The sequence below is a fragment of the Euprymna scolopes genome, chromosome 8 (genome assembly GCF_053919585.1).
Source record: "Euprymna scolopes isolate OS-2025 chromosome 8, ASM5391958v1, whole genome shotgun sequence".
In the NCBI taxonomy this organism is placed as follows: domain Eukaryota; kingdom Metazoa; phylum Mollusca; class Cephalopoda; order Sepiida; family Sepiolidae; genus Euprymna; species Euprymna scolopes.
The window spans coordinates 93,672,704-93,695,825 of NC_136489.1; the positions used below are offsets into that span (position 1 = coordinate 93,672,704).

A 23,122-nucleotide genomic window follows, 5' to 3' on the forward strand; every position below is an offset into this window, starting at 1 on the left:
ACGGATACCATAATACTTAGTTCGCTGCACCTTATCATAACAAGGGTTCATGCAAAATTTAAGCTAGATCGACTCAGTAGTTTCCAAGAAAAAAATGGAATAGACAGACAGACTAAAAGAAATATAATACAGATAAAAATAATAATTATAATACTGGACAATCCGTGACACATTGGGTCAGAATTTCTTATATATCTATCTCTAGAATCTAATGTACATACTTCTAAAACTCTATGGATCTTATTTGTCTCCGTGTGCACTGGATGACATCACAAAAGTATACTGTCAGCTTCTAAAATAAATGGAAAACATAGAGAAGGTCACTGATGACGTCATCCATTAATCTTGTTTGTTCGTTTGTTCCTGTGCAAAATGGATTTTTAGCATTTATATACATTTACATTTCTTTCCTTAACTTATTTTAAGGTGTTAAAAAGCAGTTTAAAGTTTGTTGAGTTAAAAAAAAAAAAAAAAGGAATGAATGGGTGATTATGCAGTGCACTTATGTTACCGTGCTATATTTTAAATCATATTTTCAATGTAAATTCGAGTTTTACGATATCTATTTTTTTTTTTCTTTATTGTTAGGTGAAAGTTACAAAACTCCCTCTCCTCCCATGTTAAGAATGACTGACTAAATAATAAAGTTATTATTTTAGCACGGTCACATATGTGCATACCAAAAAATAGTGGTCTCGTTAGCTGTGCCTCATAATCGCTCAAAAATCGCAAATTAAATAAAATGGTGCTAGAGACTTTAATATATATCACCGATCATACGAAAATGTAATGTTCTAACAGTATTTTGTTTAATTTTCAGTTTTTGAGCGATTATTCCGGCTCGACTACAACTTAATGAGACCACCATTTTTCTTTCGCTCGACAGGCTTTAGACTACTTTTATTTTTAAGTAAAATAACACCTTAAAATAAGTTAAAACACACAAAAAAATTGTCCAGGTAAGTAGACGAGTAACTTATCTGGTCTTTGGTAACATTTATTTGTAGTATTTTTTTTTTTTCACCAGTTTTTTGTTTTGTTGGCTATTCTAATAAATGCCCGTAGTTTAACCGCGTAAATTATTTGACAGACAAAAAATTATAAAGACAGATTTTTATTGTCAAAAAGATGTGGTTGGTGTGGCCCGTTTATAGACTTGAACCATTATTTATTTTATATAAAACACATTATTTAGACCCAAAGGCTGAAATAAAACCCGAATAAAATTCATTTATTTTTCATCATTTTTATTAGACTAAATGTACGACAATCGAAGCTTTTAAAATTTAGCCTTTATAAGGTTTGATAGAGTGGTCTTTTTTTTTAGTCTAATAAAAATGATGAAAAAATGATGAAAAAATGAATGAATTTTATTCGGGTTTTATTTCAGCCTTAGGGTCTAATAATATGTTTTATATAAAATAAATAGTTTTTATAATTTTTTGTCTGTCAAATAATTTACGCGGCTAATGACCGGTTTTAGTAAATGTACGTACGCAGGCAGAATGTACCTATTTACTATGCCTCCCCACGGGACAGAGTTAGACATCAGGGTCGTTTTTTAACGTGGAGGAAAGGTACAAAAATAAAAATTGTCTCAGTCGTCTTGTCCCGAAGGCCAAGAAGATGACTGCAGATGTATACGGCGCTTTTTTTTTTTCATTCATTAGTAGATTTTTTTTTTTTTTTTTGAGACGAAGAAAATCTTAATTATTTCCCTTTGCAATCCAAGGGGGATCACTCTGTTTAACTTTGTCACTTAGCAACCAACAGCTAACAGAATCGTAAAAGAAAATTATGTCAACAACACAGCGAATGCATTTATTTCTTTAAGGTATGTTATTGATTGATTTTTCTTTATCACGTAGTCGCCAATTTCTAGCTACTATTATAAAGATTATTACATTTCAATCATTATTGCATCGAAATGGATTCCAAAGTAAAATCGTTACTGGATGAAGTTTGTCAAACGCAAGAAAATGAAGAAAAAAATCGTCTGTTACGCTTGGTTTTACAAATATTCCACGAAATTGACAACTCCCAGTTCAGTAGCGACCTTCCCGAGTCCGTGTCGAGTGATATGTACATTAGATGTGCCCAACTGGCCATCGACATCGGCAACAATGACCTCGCTTCGCAAAGTATCACCTTATACTTTACAAAGGCTCCAGCAGCCGATCTGCAGAAGTGCAACGCCTACTTGTGTCTGGCAAAACTCTCTGCGCCAAGGAGCAACACGGATTTACCAAACTTAAAAGAAGCAGGTGAAAATATCTTACGAGCAATCAAAATGGCGCTAAAGATTCCAGTTCTAGCAGGTAAAGTCTACGAGGCATCTATACTTTTCTGGCGTTTTTGTTATTTCTTTCTCAGACCTGGTTATTATGATTATGTAGCCGAAATTCTTGCAAAAATCGTCGATGCTCTAACCGAAATCAACGACGCAAATTCAAATTGGAGAGCTTTTCTTTCTATCATGTTAGTTAAATGCTACATCAAATCAAAACAGAAATCTCTCGCAATTGCAGCAGTAACAAAAGTTTCCTCCTTCATCAAGGAATACGCCCCATCTCAGTACAGGAAGCTTGTCTATTTGATAGTCAAGCATGAGCTGAAGGATCCTGCTTTCATTCAAAGCGAAGCCAGTTCCTCTGTTGAGCTTTCTGTCTTTTATAACATATGCCAAATTAAGGAAGACTTAGAAAACAATGAGGGTAAAAAGGATTATGAAAATGAAATAAAAGCGTTATTGATAGCTTTACAAGTGCCTATATGTAATCAACTTGAAGATGACTGTTCAGTTGAGAAAAAACAAATGAACACACAAAGTAGTAAAGGTGCGCTCAAATCTCCAGTACAAAAATTGGAAATGAAAAACCCAAACAGGCCGCATTTCCTGCTGGAATTAGCCCATTTATGTTTAAAGGTGGATTTGGGTGATTTTGCCCAGAGATGTATCCATGCTGCCAAAATGTCTACATCGGACAACACGTTTCGTATCCAGCTCGAGTTCGTCAGCTCTGAACTTTTGGTTCATTCTCTTGGCAGTAAAAAAGAGTCCTACGGAAAGAAAGCTATTCAAACACGGCTAACTGCCATTAAAGACTGCCACGACAACCTTGTCAAAGCCATCAGACAAAATGACAACCCTTCAATCCAAGTTGGTTGCATCACAATATGGAATCTATCACTGCCACTTTTAATGTGGAATTTAAGAAGCCATTTGCACAAACCTCTGACTCTTGTAGCTCAGGCCCTTGAAGATATTCAATGTCTGCTCACACAGCTTCGATGCCAAGTGCATTTCGAGTTAGCTCTATGTGAAGAGGAAAACGACCATATTCGCATGGCGACCAAGCATTTGCATAAGGCTATAGCATTAGACGACTCTGGCATGTATATGGAGAAAATTAAAAGAAAGCTTTGTCGACTCACTCTGCGTTCGGAACTCTACAAGCAGCCTAAACGAAACGAGGATATAGCTGCCATGATTATTGAACAAGCGAGTACAGCAAATAACACCGGATCCGGTGAAAAGAAAAGAGCACTCTTTTTGAAGGCTGGTTTAGCTCTGGCGCCTCGCACATTCAACTTAGTTTTGGACAGCGAAAAATTATTTTACGACACTCACATCAAACTGATGCCACGAAATAGTAAGCAACTTGCCCTGTGTGTGCATCACTACAATGCCAACATTAGTAAAAGTGAAAGTCATTTGAGACGAGTTGGTGATCAAGCAGATAGCATTGAACAACTACATCTGTGGGCAGATTTAGCGAAAATCGCTAGAAAGCAGGAAGTTTGGGACATTTGTCGAACGGCCACTCAATTTTGTCTTCTCTATGACAATGATCAGTGGTTGGCATGGAGGGAAAAAGAGAAAGCGATCTCTTCCAAAAGTGTAGATACTCAGGGAAAAACTGACGAGCCTACCAATGAGAAGAAACTAAGTGACATAGAATTTGAAAAAACTTCATTGGCAGAACGAGAAAGGGTTCGCTTGTTGGCAGAAATCAATTTCATCAGGGGAGAAGCTTTGATCCAGTTACTCCGAAAGGAAAACATTGAACTGAATGACGAACCAGTTTTCCCAATGGAGATAAGCAAGCGATCTAAAAATTACACCTGTGTCAGTCCCAGTGACGACAAGAACTGGAAGATTTACACGGAATGGGTGAGTCAGTTAAATTCTAAGATTACTGCCTGTTTTCTTCGTGGTCTTGATCATGGTATCAGCTTAGAAGAGACATGGCTGATTGGAAACGCTGCTGTCTATTTGTGGAACTACAACACACACATTATTAGGCAGAGCCGCTATTCAGAAATTACAGAGACTTTAAATTCCATATTGGAAGGATTCAAAAAAGTTGGTTACAAAGGTTTCGAACAATTGTTGATTAATATCTGCACATCTTTGGCTTATGGCTTCATTACACCATGGATGCCAGCACCGGTTGATGAAACGGAAAGTTTACCTACATCTTCGGCTAAAGGAAAACCTGTTAAAGTCATTAGTAAACAGCTTGTCGTTCCCATTGCACCAGAGGCCACTCCGCACTTGAAAAAGGCCATTGACGTTTGTGAATTTGCTATGAAGATAATTAATAACAAAGAAACCAAGAAATTAATTTCGCAGTCATCAAAAATGTCTCTGTTAAAAGTCTGGGTGATCTCTAAGCAAATGGCTCAACAACAAATCGGTAAGATTTGGTGCAAAGGCGAAGACAGCAGCGTTGACGATGAAAAACTGATCACACAGATAATAGTTTATCTCGAAATGCATTCTCTCACAAAAAACGGTGTTTTGGAGTTTAAAGATTTGCCTTCACTGTCGGACATTGTGAGCATGATGGAAAAATGCTCGTGGAACGACAACTTAGTTAAGCTTCAGCTTCTCACATGTTTGGCTTATCTCCTTTTCAATCAGAAAATGCATGACCGAATTATCCATATTGTTCAGCCTGTGACCAACGCATATCTCCATGTCCTCTCTTCAGATGAAAACAGCAAGACGAAAGTGACATCCGTTTTTATTCCTTCCGAGAGTGAAAAAGTCAGTCATCTTTTCCTTGTAATGGGTCAGAGCCTTCTGGAGAGCAGCGATCAGCAGCCAATTTCACCGCTAGAAATAATGGATAGTTTTCTTAACGCTGCTAAGTTTGCAGGATTTGCTAGCAATTACGAACTCGTTATCACTGCTGCTCATTACTTCTGGAATACCATTTCCCCATTTTCCAACATTCGTTCACAGAGAAAAAATCTAAAAAATCCTTTGAAACAGATTCTCGCAGACATATCAAAAGTGGTAAATAAGTGCCAGGTTGAGCAAGCCAAGAAACAATGTATCATTAATACACCATCACTGATAAAAGTACCACAAATAACAATTTACGGTCCCATCGGAAATTTTATAGACAATGAAATTATCCTAGATAAAAATGAAGACTTGATCTTGAGAGTTTCTTTATACAATCTGCTGGTTCAATGTTATGCCGACCAAGAAAAATGGGAAAAGGGTTTAAAAGTCTTGGATACAGCTATAGCAGAATTACCCTCACGTCAGAAAATGCAGTTGTTCAGACAAAGAGTTTTGACAAAATCACGACTAGGAATAAACATGCTGTTAGATATTCAAAAGTTTAAAGTTTACAAAGAGGACGTTGTATCACGTTTATGGAGAGATGTCGCTTTGAATAGTCGGGAGTTGTCTGATCAATTGATTGCCTACCAAAGGGCGATCGAAATATTGGTCAGTGATAAATACAAATGGCAGAAAGTAGACTATTTGTTGGAATTCGGTCAATGGCTCTACACGCATCAATTCCCAATGGAAGATGTCTTTGACGTGATGGAATGGGCAGCAGATATTCTTATGGGAATGCAATTTGAGTTACCATGTATAGAATCACCTTTATCATCGCCGAAAAATTTTAACGACAGACAAAAGACCGAAGAAAACAAGAAAGATGAAAAAATATCCTCTTTTAAAGCAACACAAAGTGATTTCAGCGAAGAAACCGATGATGCTAATTTGATAGATTATGTTCCACAAGAACAAGAAATTTTGATCGGAGCTGAAACTCTTCATACAAATCTCGATGTTAAAAATCTAAATAGCATAAAACAGTTAGACTATTTGATCAAATGCCACATTCTCTTGTCAGAGGTTTACAGTCAATCGTCCGAGTTTTTCTATCGTTATTCTCTTTTGGCACGGGATTTTGTGAATCAAATCTGGCACTTGGCATTTTCATCAGCTTCAGCGATTCTGCTAAACGTTTTTCCAAAAGAAACCCCACATTTGACAAAACATCAAGAAAAATCGAAAGAGAAAGGGCGAGGCAAAAAAGAGAAGGCGAGCGATGTGAATGGCTCGCCTAAAGATAAACACAAGAAAAAGTCCATGCATTTTCTGATGTTGCCGCGAACACCTGAGGAATGGGCAACATTTGAATTTCCTGATGAATTTTTGGAAGCATTAAAGCATGATAACTTAAAATATTGTAGCATCAATAAAACCTGCTTTGAGAATGCCTGGTTGAGCGTTCATTATCTGATTAAGCTTGTGTGCAATCTCAGAAGAATCGGCCTCCCTCATTTAGCCCTTCCAGCGATTGCTCTCTGTCGTATCATTGCCACCATTCTCTTAGAAAGCAAATCCGTAATCCTTCTTACTCATTGCAAAAGTGTGAAAATATGTTCCGAACTCAATATTAAAAATGGAAATACTCTCCACGAGAATGCAGTTACCCGGATGCTTCAAAATGAAATACCTGAGATGATCAAAATGAAGGAAAGGGCAAAAAGATATATATACGAAAATAAAACACCAGACGATACTGAAGAAACTCCTTACTTTTCCGAATCAGAAAGACAGAAATTAACGGAAGCTAAATTGCATCTTGGAATTAATTTGAAAAACGGCGTTTACTACCGCATCTGGACAGATATAGCAGAAGAGTTGATTGAACAATCGCGTTACCAAAAAGCCAGAGAATTCTTGACCAAATCCTATAAGTTTGCTGATATCTTTAAAGACGAAGTTTGCAAAACAAGGATTAGTTACTTGATAGCCAGACTGGCATTTTTTGAAGTGCAGTACAAAGCTACATTTAACTTTTGTATGGAAATTCAGAAGAATCGCTGCCATAACGAATACATTTGGTATCGGACGGTATCACTTCTTTGTAAAGTGGTCACCCAGCCAGATTTCGTGAATGACTATCAGTTAAGCCAACAAATTTTGGTCGATGCCATCGAAGAATTTGATAAATGTGCCACAATGAGAGTGAATCAAGCTGCCCGTCTGAAATTTTTCAGTGCCAAACTTCAGGCCAAACTTACGGAGACAAAGGCAAAAGCCTTTCTGAAAAGAATTGAGTTTCTGTCAGCCAAAGAAGTGATCGATGAATATTGCGTGTCCTTTTATAATGACTTTCAAACTTCAATAGAATTTTTGATCAAGCATAATTTGAAATTGAATGCAGTCAAAGTTATGGAAACTCAAGCTGATATTTGGCATAAAATAGCCATCAAACTTAAAACAAATGAAGACTTACAGCAGAAATATTACATAGAATGCTTTGAGTTGCTCAAAATGGCAATATCTGAAGCACAAAGCATTCTTTACAGAATTATTGCAATAACTCCAATCGACTGGAAGATAAATTTACTAATAAAACGAAGATTTGCCAACATCCAGTTAAAATACAGTGAAGTTCTTGTTGAAATCGAAGCTCTTCATTTGGAAAAAGAAATCGAGAAAAGAAAAGAAAATGAAAAAAAAGATTTGATATTGAAAATTATAGAAGAATTGACAGCAGAAACGCCGATTTTCTTTTCCCATAAAAAAAACTGGCATGCAAGTAAATGTTGGATAGCAGACGAGATTTTATCCCAGGCCACTTGCGCTCATCATATGACAAGGGACATTCATAGTCTTTGTTCAAAAAGTCTAATGATCATCGGACATTGTTTGATGCAATTATCCTTATATTATCATCCAGATGCACCAAAAAACTGGCTTATAGCAGAAATGAATCTCACTCAACTAGGAACAGAAAATGGACAATCAGGGCGGGAAAGCACCCAGCAAACAAATGACCAACAAAATCATCTGTTTGCAGATTCAAGTCACATTTCGTCAAAAAACAAAACAATCTTAAAATCGCATAAGTTTTCTTTGAATTTCCTTTTTCAAGCTTCTGAATGTTTTCTGCAATCGTTGGACTTGGCTTGTGAACACAAGTTTATTTGTGTAGCTACATCTGCATCATTGGGTCTGGTGAATTTGATCGGCCAATATGATAACGCAGTGACCACTCAATTGTTAGCCTTATACCAGAGCTGCTGTGCCTCTACTTATATGCAAAATCTTCTGGAGCAGAACCAGAACAATCCACGACATAACCGTCTGGCAGCTTTATTACATCAACACAAGCACTTGCTTAAACAGGACTTGAAATACAACTTTTCACACAGCAACTTTTTCGGATCTCTTACGCATTGTCTGGAAACAGACTGGCAGGCTTGGAAACGTTGCCAAATAAACCCAAACCACTTAAGCCTACAAAAGGAATTCCCTTCAAATTTCTATTTCGTCATTTTACAGCATTCACCAGATAAGGACTTTCTATACGCATCATTTATGGACAAAAACAGATCGACGAAAGGTTCTGTGAATTCAAAACAACATTCAGGAACCTCGAGTTCACCTACGGCATCGGCACAACGCTCTGCAAACTTTGGTTGTCCAGTTGACAAAAAAGACCTTCTTAAACTTTTAGAAATGGCACACAATTTGAAACAAGAGTCTAAAAATAATTACATCAGGAGAAGCGTTCAGCAGAAACATCGAACACAGTGTTCTGACATGTTAGAAAATTTGAAACACTTTGCGAAGGCAGATGAAACTACATGCTGGCCGATTTTTGATGTACATGATTGGATCCAAAAGAACTTTGTAAACTTGGTCAAGGCAATGGAAAATTACCTGGCGCCGATCCTAGAGCCATTGTCTGCCGCTCTTCAGACAATCTATTCAACACAACACCATAACAAAGAACAACGGGAGTTTTTGGTTGTGTTAGCTGATACAGATCTTTTAGAACTACCACTTGAGGCGCTCATCAACTTTCGTAAGCTTGTAGAAATAGTCTCCTTGTCTCGGGGAATTTCTTTACAAATGTTTCATTGCAGGTTACAACACGAGCCAATACCTGAGGAATCAAAAGAACCAAAGAAAAAAGAAAAGAAAACTCAAGAAATACCATCACGTCTAAATCCAGCTGCAGCAAAAGCACCAACCAAAAAGGGCAAGGTTGCAACTCTGGATCGTACATTGCCCTTGTGGGCTCAACCAATAGATACAAATTCCTTCAAGTATATTGTAGATCCATTTGACGAGTGCCTTGAAGAATCCCATGACAATCCTATTCAGCTTTTCAAGAAAATGATTCTTCAATATGAGCAGTATTTCACTTCAAGGTGGTTAGGATTATTTGGCAGTGAGCACATTGTAAGTTCAGGTGAATGGGAAGTTTATCTAAATAATAGCGGGTCGTTTATATTTTATGGCCCAACTAAACTAACCACACATCTAAAACCATCAAAGTTATCTGCCTTCAACCTTACCAAGTGTATGTTGGTATATCAGTTAGATCTGAATGAGAATTATTTAAGTTTTGACCGTCAATCTCATCAGAATGTATCAAAGACAAAGCAGAATTTATTGCACGAAAGCCCTTTGCATACAGCTCTGTTGCTTAGCCTGGCAGGAGTGCGATGCATTGTGGGAAATCAGTGGACGCCTTCTTTGAAAGAGAATGCAGATCAACTACAAAGTTCAATGAAATATTTGCTAGGAGAAGGCTTATCAACAGGTGAAACTTTGCATCATATTCAAACGCCGTACATTAACAGAGAAAAACAAGAGGAAACAGCTACAGATGATGGGAAAAAGAATTCTTCTCTAAGTAAAAAACATTCTAGCAAGAAAAAGGGAGAAAAGATGGTGAAAAATACAGATATTCAGGAACCGGTTAGCACAAAGAATTTAACTGTAGAAAAACAGATGTCACCAATGCCAATCGCAGACCTTCATTACGAATGGTTTAATTTGGTCTGTTATGGTCTACCAAATTTAATCGTCACTCAAATAAATTAATTTTTTCTTTTGTAAAATCCCAATTAATCGATAATATTACAAGTCTTTTCACCTTCTAGAGAGACCAAATAATATGGAGTGCTACATTCTTAATGTTTGGTTCAGTTTTTAAAGAGTTTTCTCTTTGTTTAGCCTTGCTTCCAGGAGCAATTGTTTCCAGCCACCTCCATTGAACACTCATCTTCAGAAATTGAATACCTATTATTTTTATTCTGGACACAAATTTCAGTAGATTATATAAATGTTATATTACTCCATTAAATGAAAATTAATGGGAAAAATGAAAAATTAACAAAATTAAAAAGTTAATGTACTTCTAATGTTGCAAAATTAGAAAAGGGGAGATGAGACCTTATGAGGATTGATAAATGACAGTCAGTCTTTTTTTCCGGCAGAGAACGTCTGAGATAGTCGTGTAGTTTAGGGCTCATATCAATTTTCCCCTCATCTCTCCACCAAAAAGATCCAGCTAGGATGAAGTTAGAAATACTTTAATTATTAACAAGTACAGTTGGCGATACCCTAGACAGAGATATATAACATTAATAAACCTGTGAACTGAAAAACGTGTGTTGTTGTTGTTTTTCTTAGTTTTCATAAGAGACATAATTAAAGATGGTGAAGGATTAGAAGAAAAGTTGATTTAAGTACGCGGACTGCTGCTAGCTATGGTTATTTTGTGTTTATGACTCTGGGTGGATAAAGATGATAGTAGCCAAAGACAAATTTTTCTCTAAGTTGGTTGGTTGCATAACATAGGGTTGCCTCTAGATGATAGAAAATATATCCAGCAAGAGAAGAAAGAAAAATAAAACAACAAAAAATGTGAGAATTTTAGTCAAAATCAACAATTTATAGTGATGCTTTGCCTCCATAATTACAACTCATTGCAGTGCATTTTAATATTCAGTTTAAGCAAAACAAATTCTTAATTTAAATAGCTGGAATATATTTTTAATTTAAAATACATGGATGGATTATTGTCGAAGGTGATCTGAAGGCTTCCTCTTCATTAGTTACTACACCAAAATGTAAAGAAGACAAAGAAAAATAAAGCATGCCCCGTCGTGCAGTGGTTAGAGTATTTGGAAAAATCAGTTGTAAAAAGTGATATTCTCCTGAAGGTTAAAAGTTCAATCCTCAGTGTTGACGAATAAAAAATACAATTGCAAATTACTTAAAGCCTCTATCCAGTCATGGCTGATGGAACAAGAGCATGCAACCCCCGTGAAGTAAATAAAGGGTTCCGCTCCAAATTCTGTCCAAATTCCCGAGTTCAACAAGATACACCTGAAGAAGGTCGGAGGTTACATCGACCGAAACGTTGTGAAAAATCACACTCAAGATGAGAACAGTAAATCCAAATAATATGAAGTTTTGAACTGCAAAAACCAAGACAAAGACGAAAAATAAGGTTTTCTGTTGAGTAGTCGATCTGTACAAGTATCGGATTGTAAAAGTCTGCAGACAGATTGCAAATTCTTTCTCGTATTGGATATGAAAAATCATCTGTGGGAATGCTGAAAGATTCAATATTTTTATGGAGCAATTCTGGTTTCTGATTGGTTGCCAGCAAAACGTGGCTCTATTTTATTGGTCAGATCCTATTGCCAGTATCTATAAATAGTACCTTCCAACTATCTTTAATCATACCCTCTCAATATACCCCATTACAACTCTGTTATGATGGGATGTCTCCTAGCGGCTTCGGCTGCAGGGAGACAGGGTAGTACATGTCAAGGATTCATCACTTGACACTCAGCCCAACAGGTGAGGGGCCGAGAACCGGCCCAGCACCTGTTGGACTGAGGTACACCGCCTGGGTAATACCTAGGAGGTCCACCCTCCCAGGCCTTGCCACCGGGCTTTCCGGTGGGGCAAGTTTATTGCTTGCTGCCTGAGGCACCCCGACCGGGGAATGCCGACGGGATTACTCAGGCAATTTTTAAAATTGCAGGAGTGCCCCTCCTTTAGGGGAGCCTGCGGGTATCCCACTTTCCAGGCCTTGTGCCAAATATTGCCGATGTGGGCGGCAATTAAATATATACCCTCTAAATATATAAAAAATATTGCAACACCTTTGATCCTCACTTTCAAACGTTCAGTGTTAACAAGGGGGCTATCAAGTACTATTTTTTAGTTTTCTTTTGGTATGACTTGATTGAGGATTGAACCTTAGTCTCTCAGCCTAGTAGCAAACTCTTTAACCGTTATGCCATATATATAATTTTTACTTAAAAAAATTAATTAAAATAAGATTTCATCTTACTTAACAATGCTTCCATTGTATTGCTAATCAAATTGTATTAAAAAGAAGAAAAAAAATTGCTAAATAAATTGCAAGAATCATTAGCGGCAAAGTAATTAGATTATAGGAAAATTATTATCTGTTTTCCTTTCAAAAGAGGAAAACCTCTTCTTTTGAGATGTGCAATTAGAAAGATGAAAACTTATCAGTTTTAAAGTGTGTCAGGCAGCTATTTGCTAAAGAGAAAAACTCGTCCACACAATTGTGGATTTTTATAGTTGAAATTAATTTGCCTTCAAGTCCAATGTAAATAAGTTATTGTTGAGCCATCCCCTTAAATAATCGAATTCCACCCAATTTACACCATTAACGATTACTACACTACCACTTTACATTCATTACTCTTATCCTCGAGTGCCCTTCGAGCCTTGATAAGTGGTGACTCCCAAGTAAAAGAAAAGAATACACAGATTAACTTTAAAAAGATAGAATGAATGCAGCTGAGAGAGAACGTTGGTTTTGATAATTTTGTCAGTGTCATTACTAGTGATGGGACGATTCTAATATTTTTCCTGATTCCAATACAATTACCGATTCTGTTCTAAATTTCCGACTTCGATATAATTACCGATTCCGATTCTATTTAAATTTCCAAATATAGAGTTGTTCTTGTTGGAGGGGGGGGGGGCGGATTCCCACGAAAACCTATGTAATATGTGCATATATTTTCACAAATGTAAGAATACACTTATGGCTGTGACCTATAAAGTTAAGTTTTACTGGTAGGTTAAAATCAATAATTATTTATCATTTCATCATTAATACAAGCAATGGAAAAATTAGGTTTTAAACAAAAACAAAGAAATAAAAGCAATAAAAAGAATCGTTTTGGGCATCGGAAAACAAGCACAACATTTTTCGATTCTGATACCCCCAAAAGTTCTGATTTTTTTATTCCTGATTCCAATTCTAATTAATCGTCCCAACACTAGTTATTATGTTGTTGTATGAGCAGGAGTTCCTTCTGAAGTTTGGACCATCATTGTGATCTTATTACAGCTGTGGGAGATTCAGATTCACTTTTGTTTCCTACAGGATTTCATTTATTCACTCACACTTTTGCAAGCAACAATCTCATGTTTTCATTTACAGATCCTGTATCCAGTAGATATCTCTGAGTTTCATAATTGAATGACAGATTTCTATTTCATGATATGAAGACTTTTGGAGTGATTGTTCCTCTGATGGATTTATTTTAACATGATGTTGAGAATAGAATGTTACATTTGATGGACACTGCCACAGAGGCAGAGTGGCTTTTTTTTTAAAACATAAATTACCTTTCAGCTTCCACAACTGTAATGCAATTTCTCATTTTTTTAGCAAAAATTACCAAAAGACATTCAATTTCTTTAAACACTTAAGTTAAAATTGTAAACATTTGTTGTTGTTGTTGTTTTTTTTTTTTTTTTTCATTTTATTGAATTTAAACAAATGATTTTCAATTACATTTTTAAGTTTATTATCAAGAATTTTTTAATAAAAAAAAAGAAGGAATCTATTCTATCTATAAAATGATTTTGTTGGCTTTTTAAAGTCAAATTCAAATAGCATTTTAGTTGACAAATCAAACTTGGCTTTTAAATAACAAACTTTCATTTGTTAATGTTATTGCCTACTATTGCTAATATATTAATGTACTTCACTATAATTTATTTTAAAAATTACTTAGTTTGGTTCAGGTTATGTGATAGTAGAAAACATATTTAGCTGATCACTGTAATCTAAAAGGCAGAAAGGGGAATAACTCATGTAAAGGCAAAAGTAACGTTTTTCTTATCATAATTCATTTCTTTATTTCAAGAAAACGATTTAAAACTCAAATATTATTAATCAATTATCAACCGAAATTCCTAATTGTGCTAGCTGCAAAAAATGTACAAAAGTTTTCATTCTTTTAATTCAGATTGCCAAAAAGTCATTTAATTTATGAAAACAATAAGCTTGATTTAAAATCGTTTATCTGTTTCTTGGGGGGGGGGGGTCATTTTAATAAATTAAAATCTTAGTAAATTAAAATTCATTTTTTTTATTTTAGTAAATTTAAAATAAAAAAACGGTTTTTAGTTACAGTCTTACAATAAAAAAATATTTTTTAATGAAAAAAAATCGAACTATATTCTGTCTGTTTTCGGCGCTTTTGCAATCGTCGTCATTGGTTCATAACTCTATTTCACTAAGCGAGTCGTTCAAATTTTCATGTAAGCATTTACATGCTAATTACATAGTTACTTTATTTTATTGTTAAGAAAACACAACTTGTTTACAATATCACATCAGTTGATATTTGGCCTTGGCGATGAATGCTCTGGAAAACTCACTTTTGATTAATTGTAAGAAAAAAAATTATTTCAATTTCAATTACTTTATTTGATAATAAAGAAATTCATTGTTTTAAGCACTGATGATACATGCAATACAAAATTCAAACTTAACAGTTTTAAGACTAAAACTAGTGCAGACATTTTTTTTTTAATAAATAAATATATTTATTTATTAAAACAAATTCAATATTTCGAATTATAACAAATTATTCATCAGGAAAATCAATGAATTCCTATATTATGACACACGTCGACCGACGCTCACACAAGTCTTCAGCAACATTTAAAAACGTCCCAAGCATTATCACCGCGACGTAAAAAAAGAAGAAAAAAAAACTGGATTTTCCTGATGAAGAATTTGTTATAATTCGAAATATTGAATTTGTTTTAATAAATAATTATATTTATTTTTTTAAAAAAATGTCTGCACTAGTTTTGGTCTTAAAAACGTTGACGTTTGAATTCTGTATTCCATACTTTATTTAATGTAACAAAGTTTTAATATTACAAAAACTTTCCTATAAAATGCACTTCTGATTAATTGTAAGGGAAATTATTTGTTATTTGACTTATTGGGTTTGTTTTACTATACACATAGATTCGAAAAAGTTGTCAAAAAACAAATATATAACAAATAAATGTTATCAAAGGCAAGATAAGTTACTTTTCTACCTAACTGGAGAAATTTTTTAGTGTTTTTATTTAATGTAAAATGTTTAATCAGTTTGATAAACATGCAGTGTTTATCAGTATATTTGAAAAAGACAACTGGTGGCGAGCTTGCTGTTGGATGCGTTAAGTTTGGGAAAATGAGTTAAAACTAAAAAAAAACTATAAAAAATACTGTTTCAGACTCATATGTTACTGTGGCATAGACTGCCATAAATTCAGTGGGTTTCTAACAGTATTTTATATAATTTTTTAGTTTGGACTCATTTTCCCAAACTTAACGTATTCACCAGCAAGCTCGCCACTATTTGTCTTTTTCAAACATACTGATAAACACTGCATGTTTTTCAGACCGAACGAACATTTTACATTAAATAAAAACACTAAAAACTTTTCCAGTTAGGTAGAAAAGTAACTTATCTTGCCTTTGATAACATTTATTTGTTATATATTTGTTTTTGATAACTTTTTCGAATCTATGTGTATAGCAAAACAAACCCGTCGTCGTTGTTGTTGTATCATGTTATTGGCAATGTAATAGTGTACTTACCTACAATTTCTTTAAAAATACAATTGTACTTGGTCGGAATATTGGTATATGGATAAATTTGAACGTTAATCATTTAGAAAATAATGCTTATGGGGAAATAACTCGTGTAGTACAAAAATGTCCCTTACAAAAATGACACTAAACAGAATTAAAAAATATATAAACACATCTAACTCAATCCATTTGATATTGAGGAAAATTAGAATCGTGCATTTATTATGCAAAATTTATTAATTATGTTATACATCTTGTAAAACCTTTTGACGTCATCATGAAATATTTCAAAATAAAATAATTTATAACAAATACTTTAACACTTTTTTCTTCTTTTTTTTTTGTATAACAAAATAAAGCAATTCCCAAGAAATCTCTTTATGTATTATAGTGAGATCATATTTCTGTGTGCAAGCATTGTAATACTTTGGCAAAAAATACATACGAAAATAGTCATTAGATCTTCAATCTTAACAGCATGCCATAACGAACGTGTTTGATGTTATCTTTTTTTTTATATATATGTCAATAGATCATTAATTTAACAACAATGCCTATGTTATAACTATTCACCTTTTTTCATTACAGTTATCAGGATTATTTTATAATAATGTTCATTATATAATGAAGCCTTAAGTAAAAAATACAAAAAAAAAAAAACCCCAAAAAAATTGGATCTGTTCAAGAAAGGATGTCTTCAAAGCAACCCTATATATAATAAAAGGTTTGAAATCAATTCTCTAAAGCTGTTCTCTCCTGTGTTGGTGGGGAATGGTCCCTATCAGCAAACATTTGATTTTATTCATCAAGTATTACGTATCTGATTAAACACAATACAAATAATAACTAATCCCAACTTGAATGCAATTCACTAGGAAATGTCGCCTTTAAATCATTAACAAAGATTTTTCAAAAACTCTGAATAAAATTAGGTCAGTGCAAAAGATTTTGCTGATTTCAAATTTCGTTGTGAAAAAGTTATAAATTAACCATGGTGATATGTTCAATATTTACCATTCCAAATAACAGTAATATACTAATAAGAATATGCATAAAATAAATTACAATAGTTTAAAATACCCCTTCTACAAACCGGCAAAAGCTTTTGTACCAACCTTGTTGAATCTAAATTAATAAATGTGAAAGTTGGGATCGTATCTCACACAAACGGTAAAGTCAAAAGTCCTGTTTTTAAAGTTAATTCAACATTACACAACAGATGCAGTGTCTTTATACAGGGTGTTCAATAATTAACATTACAAAGTTTTTTTCCCCATATTTATTAAATAAATTAAACAATACAGATCACACAAATGTAAATATATACAAACTTTATTCAATGTAGCAGCCATTGTACATCAATAACCTGCTACAAACGCTTGGTGAATGCTTTACACAAGTCACAAATGATTTTTTGTAGGATTTTTGCCCTTTTCCTTACTTAATTTCTTCTTCAGAGCCTCCAAATTGACATGGTGGGAAGCTGAGACTTTACTTTCCAATAGATCAAATATCTTGATCTCACCAGTTGAGTTGAAACGTTTTAGTGCTTTCCACACCAACATTTGGTTCACATTTAAGGTCTTTGCAATGTCTCCTGCAGACTTTCCGGATCGAACAGCTCTACAATGGCAGTTCGTTTCGTTTTAATCATGGAGCATATTGTCAAAAGTAATCTTCAAGTTAAACTTTATCTGTATACACCTGAAAAAGATAAAAATTCATGAAAATTCACTAAATATAGATAATAATAGAAAATTGTAAAGGTAAATATTGAACACCCTGTATCCTGCTTGTGTATATGTGATATCAGTCGCAGTGGTTAACTAATTTGCATATTCATTTTGTGGAAAGAAGACATTTTATTTATTTAACTACTAGTTGTTATTGTGTTTTTAATTGAACGATTGCTTCATTTCTTGGACAAATATTTAGCATTTGTGTTCAATTTTTTCTCTCTTTCTTTAGAAGAACTGACTCGATTCTCATCAAGTTTCGATCTAATTTCTGAGTGAAAAATGAAAAGGCAAATTGATTTCTTTCTCTTCCATTCACATTTAAAAGATGAATAAATTTTGATCGAAATTACCAAAATGTTAATGTTTAGCTAACTGTATAAATAAATAAATAAATAAATAAATACAACTAAAATAAATAAGTTCCTATTTACAATGCCTCCCCACGGGACAGAGTAAGACACCAGGGTCGTTTTTTAACGTGGAGAAAAGGAACAAAAATAAAAATTGTCTCAGTCGTGAAGGATTTCTCCTCCACTGACAGAGAACAAGAAATTGAAGTGCAGCATCTGAAGAACAGATGGTATTTATTTGCTCCCCCACCGAGCAAATTAGGCACAAGGCCGATTTTTAATGCGAGGAGTGAAGGGAAGGGGAAGGGGAAAAAGGGGACCAGCTCCCGAGAGGTGGGAAATGGGAGCTGGTTAAAGGTCAGGCATGTGGGGTTGCCCCCACATCTGGTCTTTGCTAGTCATAGCTTGCAGCATCTGAAGAACAGATGGTATTTATTTGCTCCCCCACCGAGCAAATTAGGCACAAGGCCAATTTTTAATGTGAGGAGTGAAGGGAGGGGGAAGGGAAAAAGGGGACCAGCTCCCGAGAGGTGGGAAATGGGAGCTGGTTAAAGGTCAGGCATGTGGGGTTGCCCCCACATCTGGTATTTGCTAGTCACAGCTAGTCATAGCTTGCAGCATCTGAAGAACAGATATTACACCTTGATCTTGTCCTGAAGGCCAAGTACTATGAATGAAATGTTTTAATGCTTCAAGAATTTCCAGTAACGTATTTTGCACCATCTAAGATCATTAAATTTAAAACTTTAGGCAGTATAAAAATCAGAATGACTGATGTTTAACCCAATGGTATCACATCGACCCTGGCGTTGTCTCTCTCCACAACTACTACTACTACTACTACTACTACTACTACTACTACTACTACTACTACTGCCATCATCAACCATCTATCTTTTTCTTTCTCTCTGAGATGGCAGCACAACGTTTTCTCTATAGAATCCTTTTCATCCATTTATTTCTTCATATTTGTATCTTACTACTCAAAAACCAAAACTAAAAGAAAACAGTTAACATCATTAACGATAAAAAAAAAAAGACTTTTTTAATTACTTTCTAATCTATTTTCATTGTGGGAAATATTTTCCAGTATATTATAGGTTGGCAATTTCAATCTAAGTGAATGTTGCCTTGAGATTTTGTCCCCTTGCATTTCTCAATTCCCATCCTTAAGACTAAGTTAGAAAAACAAGTTACGAAGTAATTAGTTAATTAGATATTCGTCTCTCCTTTTATGAGTAACCTCTTTTTCTCTAAATAAAATCTTTGAAAGCTCAGCAAGTCTCCATTGTGTTTTTATGCATGAGTAGTTTGCCATATTGAGTTTAACAAAAGGCCAAAAGCCACAAGAGGATCACGCCCCACACATAGAAAAGAAACGATAAAAAAAAATGAAAACTAACACTTGTGCAACGTATGTATAAAATTCGTATTTATTTATTTCATTTGATTACTTGATTGCTCACTGGTGAGAGTGCCCATGCAGAACGTCTGTTCCAAAGAAACCAGAAACCATCCCATTCAAACCAACAGAATTCAGCAGACAGGAATTAAAACAATGGCTAAAGGAACAGTTTAACTTAAGCGCGTTCAACACATCTCCACAGCTACCTCTACAGAGAATGGAAGGTAAGCCCTTAGACATAAAATTCCTCTCAGAAGTAATGCCAACAGCAATTCACATGCCAATACATGTTCCCCATCACTGAAAGAAAAAAGTGAAACAGGACATAGACAGAGACGTCGCACTAAGGATAATATGATCGGTACCAGTAGGCACGCTGCCTACTTGGTGTTCAAGGATGGTCATGCCAAAAAAGGATGGGTCCCCAAGGCGGATGGTGGATCTACAGATGTTAAATGATGCCACTATGAGGGAAACATCTACCACTATCTCCAACCACATAGGACACTACTACATTCATTACCAAGTGGAGCCGATATAAGTACTGTCGAGCCCCTCAAGGATTTCATGGATCAGGAAAGGGTACATCCATCAGTTTGATGACATCAATATGGATATGGCTCGTGAAACCTGATGCATAGATGACAGCCTCCTATGGGACAAACCTATAGAATCTTCATTCTGGCACTACATGACTCTCTTCTAGACGAAAAGTTGATCTAAGAAGAAAAAATACAAATGCTGCAACTGAGTGTAGGTAGCAAAACGGAATGGACGTTTTATGTGTCTGCCGGATTTGGTAGAAGTTGTAGCGCAATATTGTTATGCGTGGCAGTAGCTGTTCCTGTTTGAAGGGTATATTTTGGTTAATAGCAGGGCATCACCAACTCTTGTGTTGCGCGGTTTCCTGTGTGTGATGAATGATGCAATTTCGAAGGAAATGAGCCGTCTGTGTTTGAGAGGTACATTATGGACGTTCGTGTCTGTTTGGAGTATACCAAAGAGTTTAGTGAAAGCAGAATGTTGTAGGTTATAATTCCTCATCATTTCTCTGGTCTGCTGCAATCTGTCATTGAGGAAATGAGTCTGCACGATTGTCTGGAAGCAGGTCTGCAGAGTCTAAGTACAAATGAGTCTGTACTGGTGTATAAGCATTGCATAAGAATGCAATTTACTTGTTAGAAGCTTTCCTGTGCATGCATGAAAATGTACTGGGATTGTTTAAGAATCCTAGGTGCTTGTAATGAGCTCGTTTAAAAGGTGTCGAACTTGGGAGGGGGGCGGTATCAAATTCTGCACGTACGAAAAATGGCAGTATCTCTGATGTGTCCTGTGGGCCGTGGTTGACGTATTGCACTGTATTGCAAATTTCATGTGAGATTCAGCGTGAAACGGGCGTTGATAATCACCGCTGGCAATGATGTAGGTAAAATCCTGATGGTGGGCGAATTGTCCAATGTGCTGACTTTGGGGCCACTAATCTTAAGGAGGACTGCGTGTTTGGTGCCAACTCACTGTAGTCGGAGTCAGATTCGTAGGGAAATGGTGTTTTGTTTAATTTTCGATTTTTGAGCGATTATTAGTATAAATCGCTAATTTTATTTGGACCAGTGTCGCGAGTTTGTAAGGAAGGCCTATGGATATGCATGGTTGATTTACTGACATTATATTAGATGATTGGAAAAGAAAGATGAGTTTTGTTCTTTTTTCTTTTCTTTTTGGAGTTGAGAAATCAAAGCATAAGTTGGTCTACCCCAAAATGCGGGACTTTTACTATTGCAAGCATAGTCGAATTTGATAACACTGAGTTGTTCTCCATAATGTGCTGAACAAGTGTTCTGGTCCACCGCTTGTCCTGTAGTTCTTTGATCACAGTCTGTATACTGCAGGAGTTATATAATTCACTGAATTTCGTCATCGTTATGATGCTATTCAAAATGAGCAACCCTTGTCGTGTCCTGATAGTCATCAGTTTCTGGATTCATGTGCAGAGTCACCAATGTAAGTCTCTGCGTGAGGAGCGCCGAGGTCGCATGATGAATTAATATGAAATAAACAACATTTGGTTCGCGTGTTAGAAATATTAATTTACATTCAAAAACATAAATGTGTTCTTCTTGGAGGGAAACGTTCAATAATGAAGAATTATTGTGCGGATTTGAAGAAAAATGGCATGCAGGCTTGAAATGTGTGATCGTATTTTGTTTGAGTGTTCATCAGATTCCGAACTCACATCAGGGTCACCAATTGTAGGGGGATGTGCAGAGGTTGTGTGTTGTTTTTGTAGTTGGTGTTGGCAATTGTAGGACTCACGGCAAAATTACCAATTTGTGGGTACTGATCATGGAGTCACTAACTTGTAAGAGTGTGAGTCGGCATTGTTCACCAATTCATAATTGGGATCTATCAATTTTTAGGACCGAGATTGCAGGTGCAAAAATCTCTTGTAGTCGAAAGTAGTAGAGTATCCGTGGCACTGTTAAAGGTAAATTTAGCGACATCACCGATTAATAGAAAGGTTTCATTAATACAAATCCTTACATAAAGAAAAATATATAATCCGGAAAATAACAACATTTGATAAAGAACTCAAAATCACTATATTAACATAAAATAAACAACATCTATTTACGTGTCAAGAATATGAGGTTAAATTGTTCCAACATAAGTGTTTTCTTGTATGCGGTGTTCATAATGAAGGAATAGCAAAGTAAGGATTTCATGTGAACTGCATGGGGTTTGAAATTGTAGTGAACTACTACTATGATGCTGCTACAGTATGTTTCCCTTATTTCTTTCTTTATCCCTACTCTTCTACTTTTCCCTTCCTTTCTTCTCTCAACGTCACCAAAGGTTTCAGCCAATCGGAATAGAGGACTGTCCTGGAGGGAGATACAAAGAAGAAATCTGTCTCAGATATGCGGAAACGATAGACGCATCAACATGCGACAGACCAGTTTCCCTGGGTAAAGACTTTTATCAAAGAAAATGTACCATCCTCTTTGTACCCCTATATCTTGGAAACCTTTATAAAACATCATCAATTCTAAAGTCTCGTCGCACTTAATTATAACCAATTTTTTCTTTTCCACAACCGTTCTTTTTCAGCACTCTCGTTCTCTCTCTAATGTCGGAGGTGCTCCAAAAGGGGGACCGACCGAAATGGTAACCCTTTTTCAAACGTCACCAAAGGTTTCAGCCAATCGGAATAGAGGACTGTCCTGGAGGGAGATACAAAGAAGAAATCTGTCTCAGATATGCGGAAACGATAGACGCATCAACATGCGACAGACCAGTTTCCCTGGGTAAAGACTTTTATCAAAGAAAATGTACCATCCTCTTTGTACCCCTATATCTTGGAAACCTTTATAAAACATCATCAGTTCTAAAGTCTCGTCGCACTTAATTATAACCAATTTTTTCTTTTCCACAACCGTTCTTTTTCAGCACTCTCGTTCTCTCTCTAATGTCGGAGGTGCTCCAAAAGGGGGACCGACCGAAATGGTAACCCTTTTTCAAACGTCGTTAAAATTTATGGTAACCACCATAAAATTACTGTTTTTTATAGCCAATGTCACATGTGGCTTGGAATTAATGTGATTATTTTCTGAGAAAAAC

General features: G+C 35.4%; 2 protein-coding genes across 6 annotated transcripts in view; both read left to right on the plus strand.

Annotated features, from left to right (window-relative positions):
- The first annotated feature begins 571 nt into the window (after window positions 1-571).
- Window positions 572-23,122, plus strand: part of LOC145283641 (putative dimethyladenosine transferase) — an 85,537-nt gene continuing 62,986 nt past the window's right edge. Inside the window, exon 1 of one of the 5 annotated variants that reach the window (XM_080132608.1) lies at window positions 572-959. Coding sequence is in view for 2 of the 5 variants with exons in the window: in XM_080132606.1 (XP_079988732.1) it covers window positions 1,928-2,318 (391 nt within the window). In the remaining 3 variants the exon portion in view is untranslated. Of the gene's footprint in view, window positions 960-1,760; window positions 1,835-1,857; window positions 2,319-14,693; window positions 14,807-19,588; window positions 19,729-23,122 lie in introns of those variants that run through there. The other 4 variants (XM_080132607.1, XM_080132606.1, XM_080132609.1 and 1 more) reach the window with 4 other exon arrangements.
- LOC145283639 (cilia- and flagella-associated protein 46-like) lies at window positions 2,341-10,731 on the plus strand. Its single transcript, XM_080132598.1, has one exon. It carries the CDS (start codon window positions 2,477-2,479, stop codon window positions 10,163-10,165), a length of 7,689 nt encoding a protein of 2,562 aa, XP_079988724.1. The 5' UTR covers window positions 2,341-2,476; the 3' UTR covers window positions 10,166-10,731.

Coding starts and splice junctions, on each gene's coding strand:
- LOC145283639 (XM_080132598.1), top strand. CDS start 2,477: ATGTTAGTTAAATGCTACATCAAATCAAAACAGAAATCTCTCGCAATT.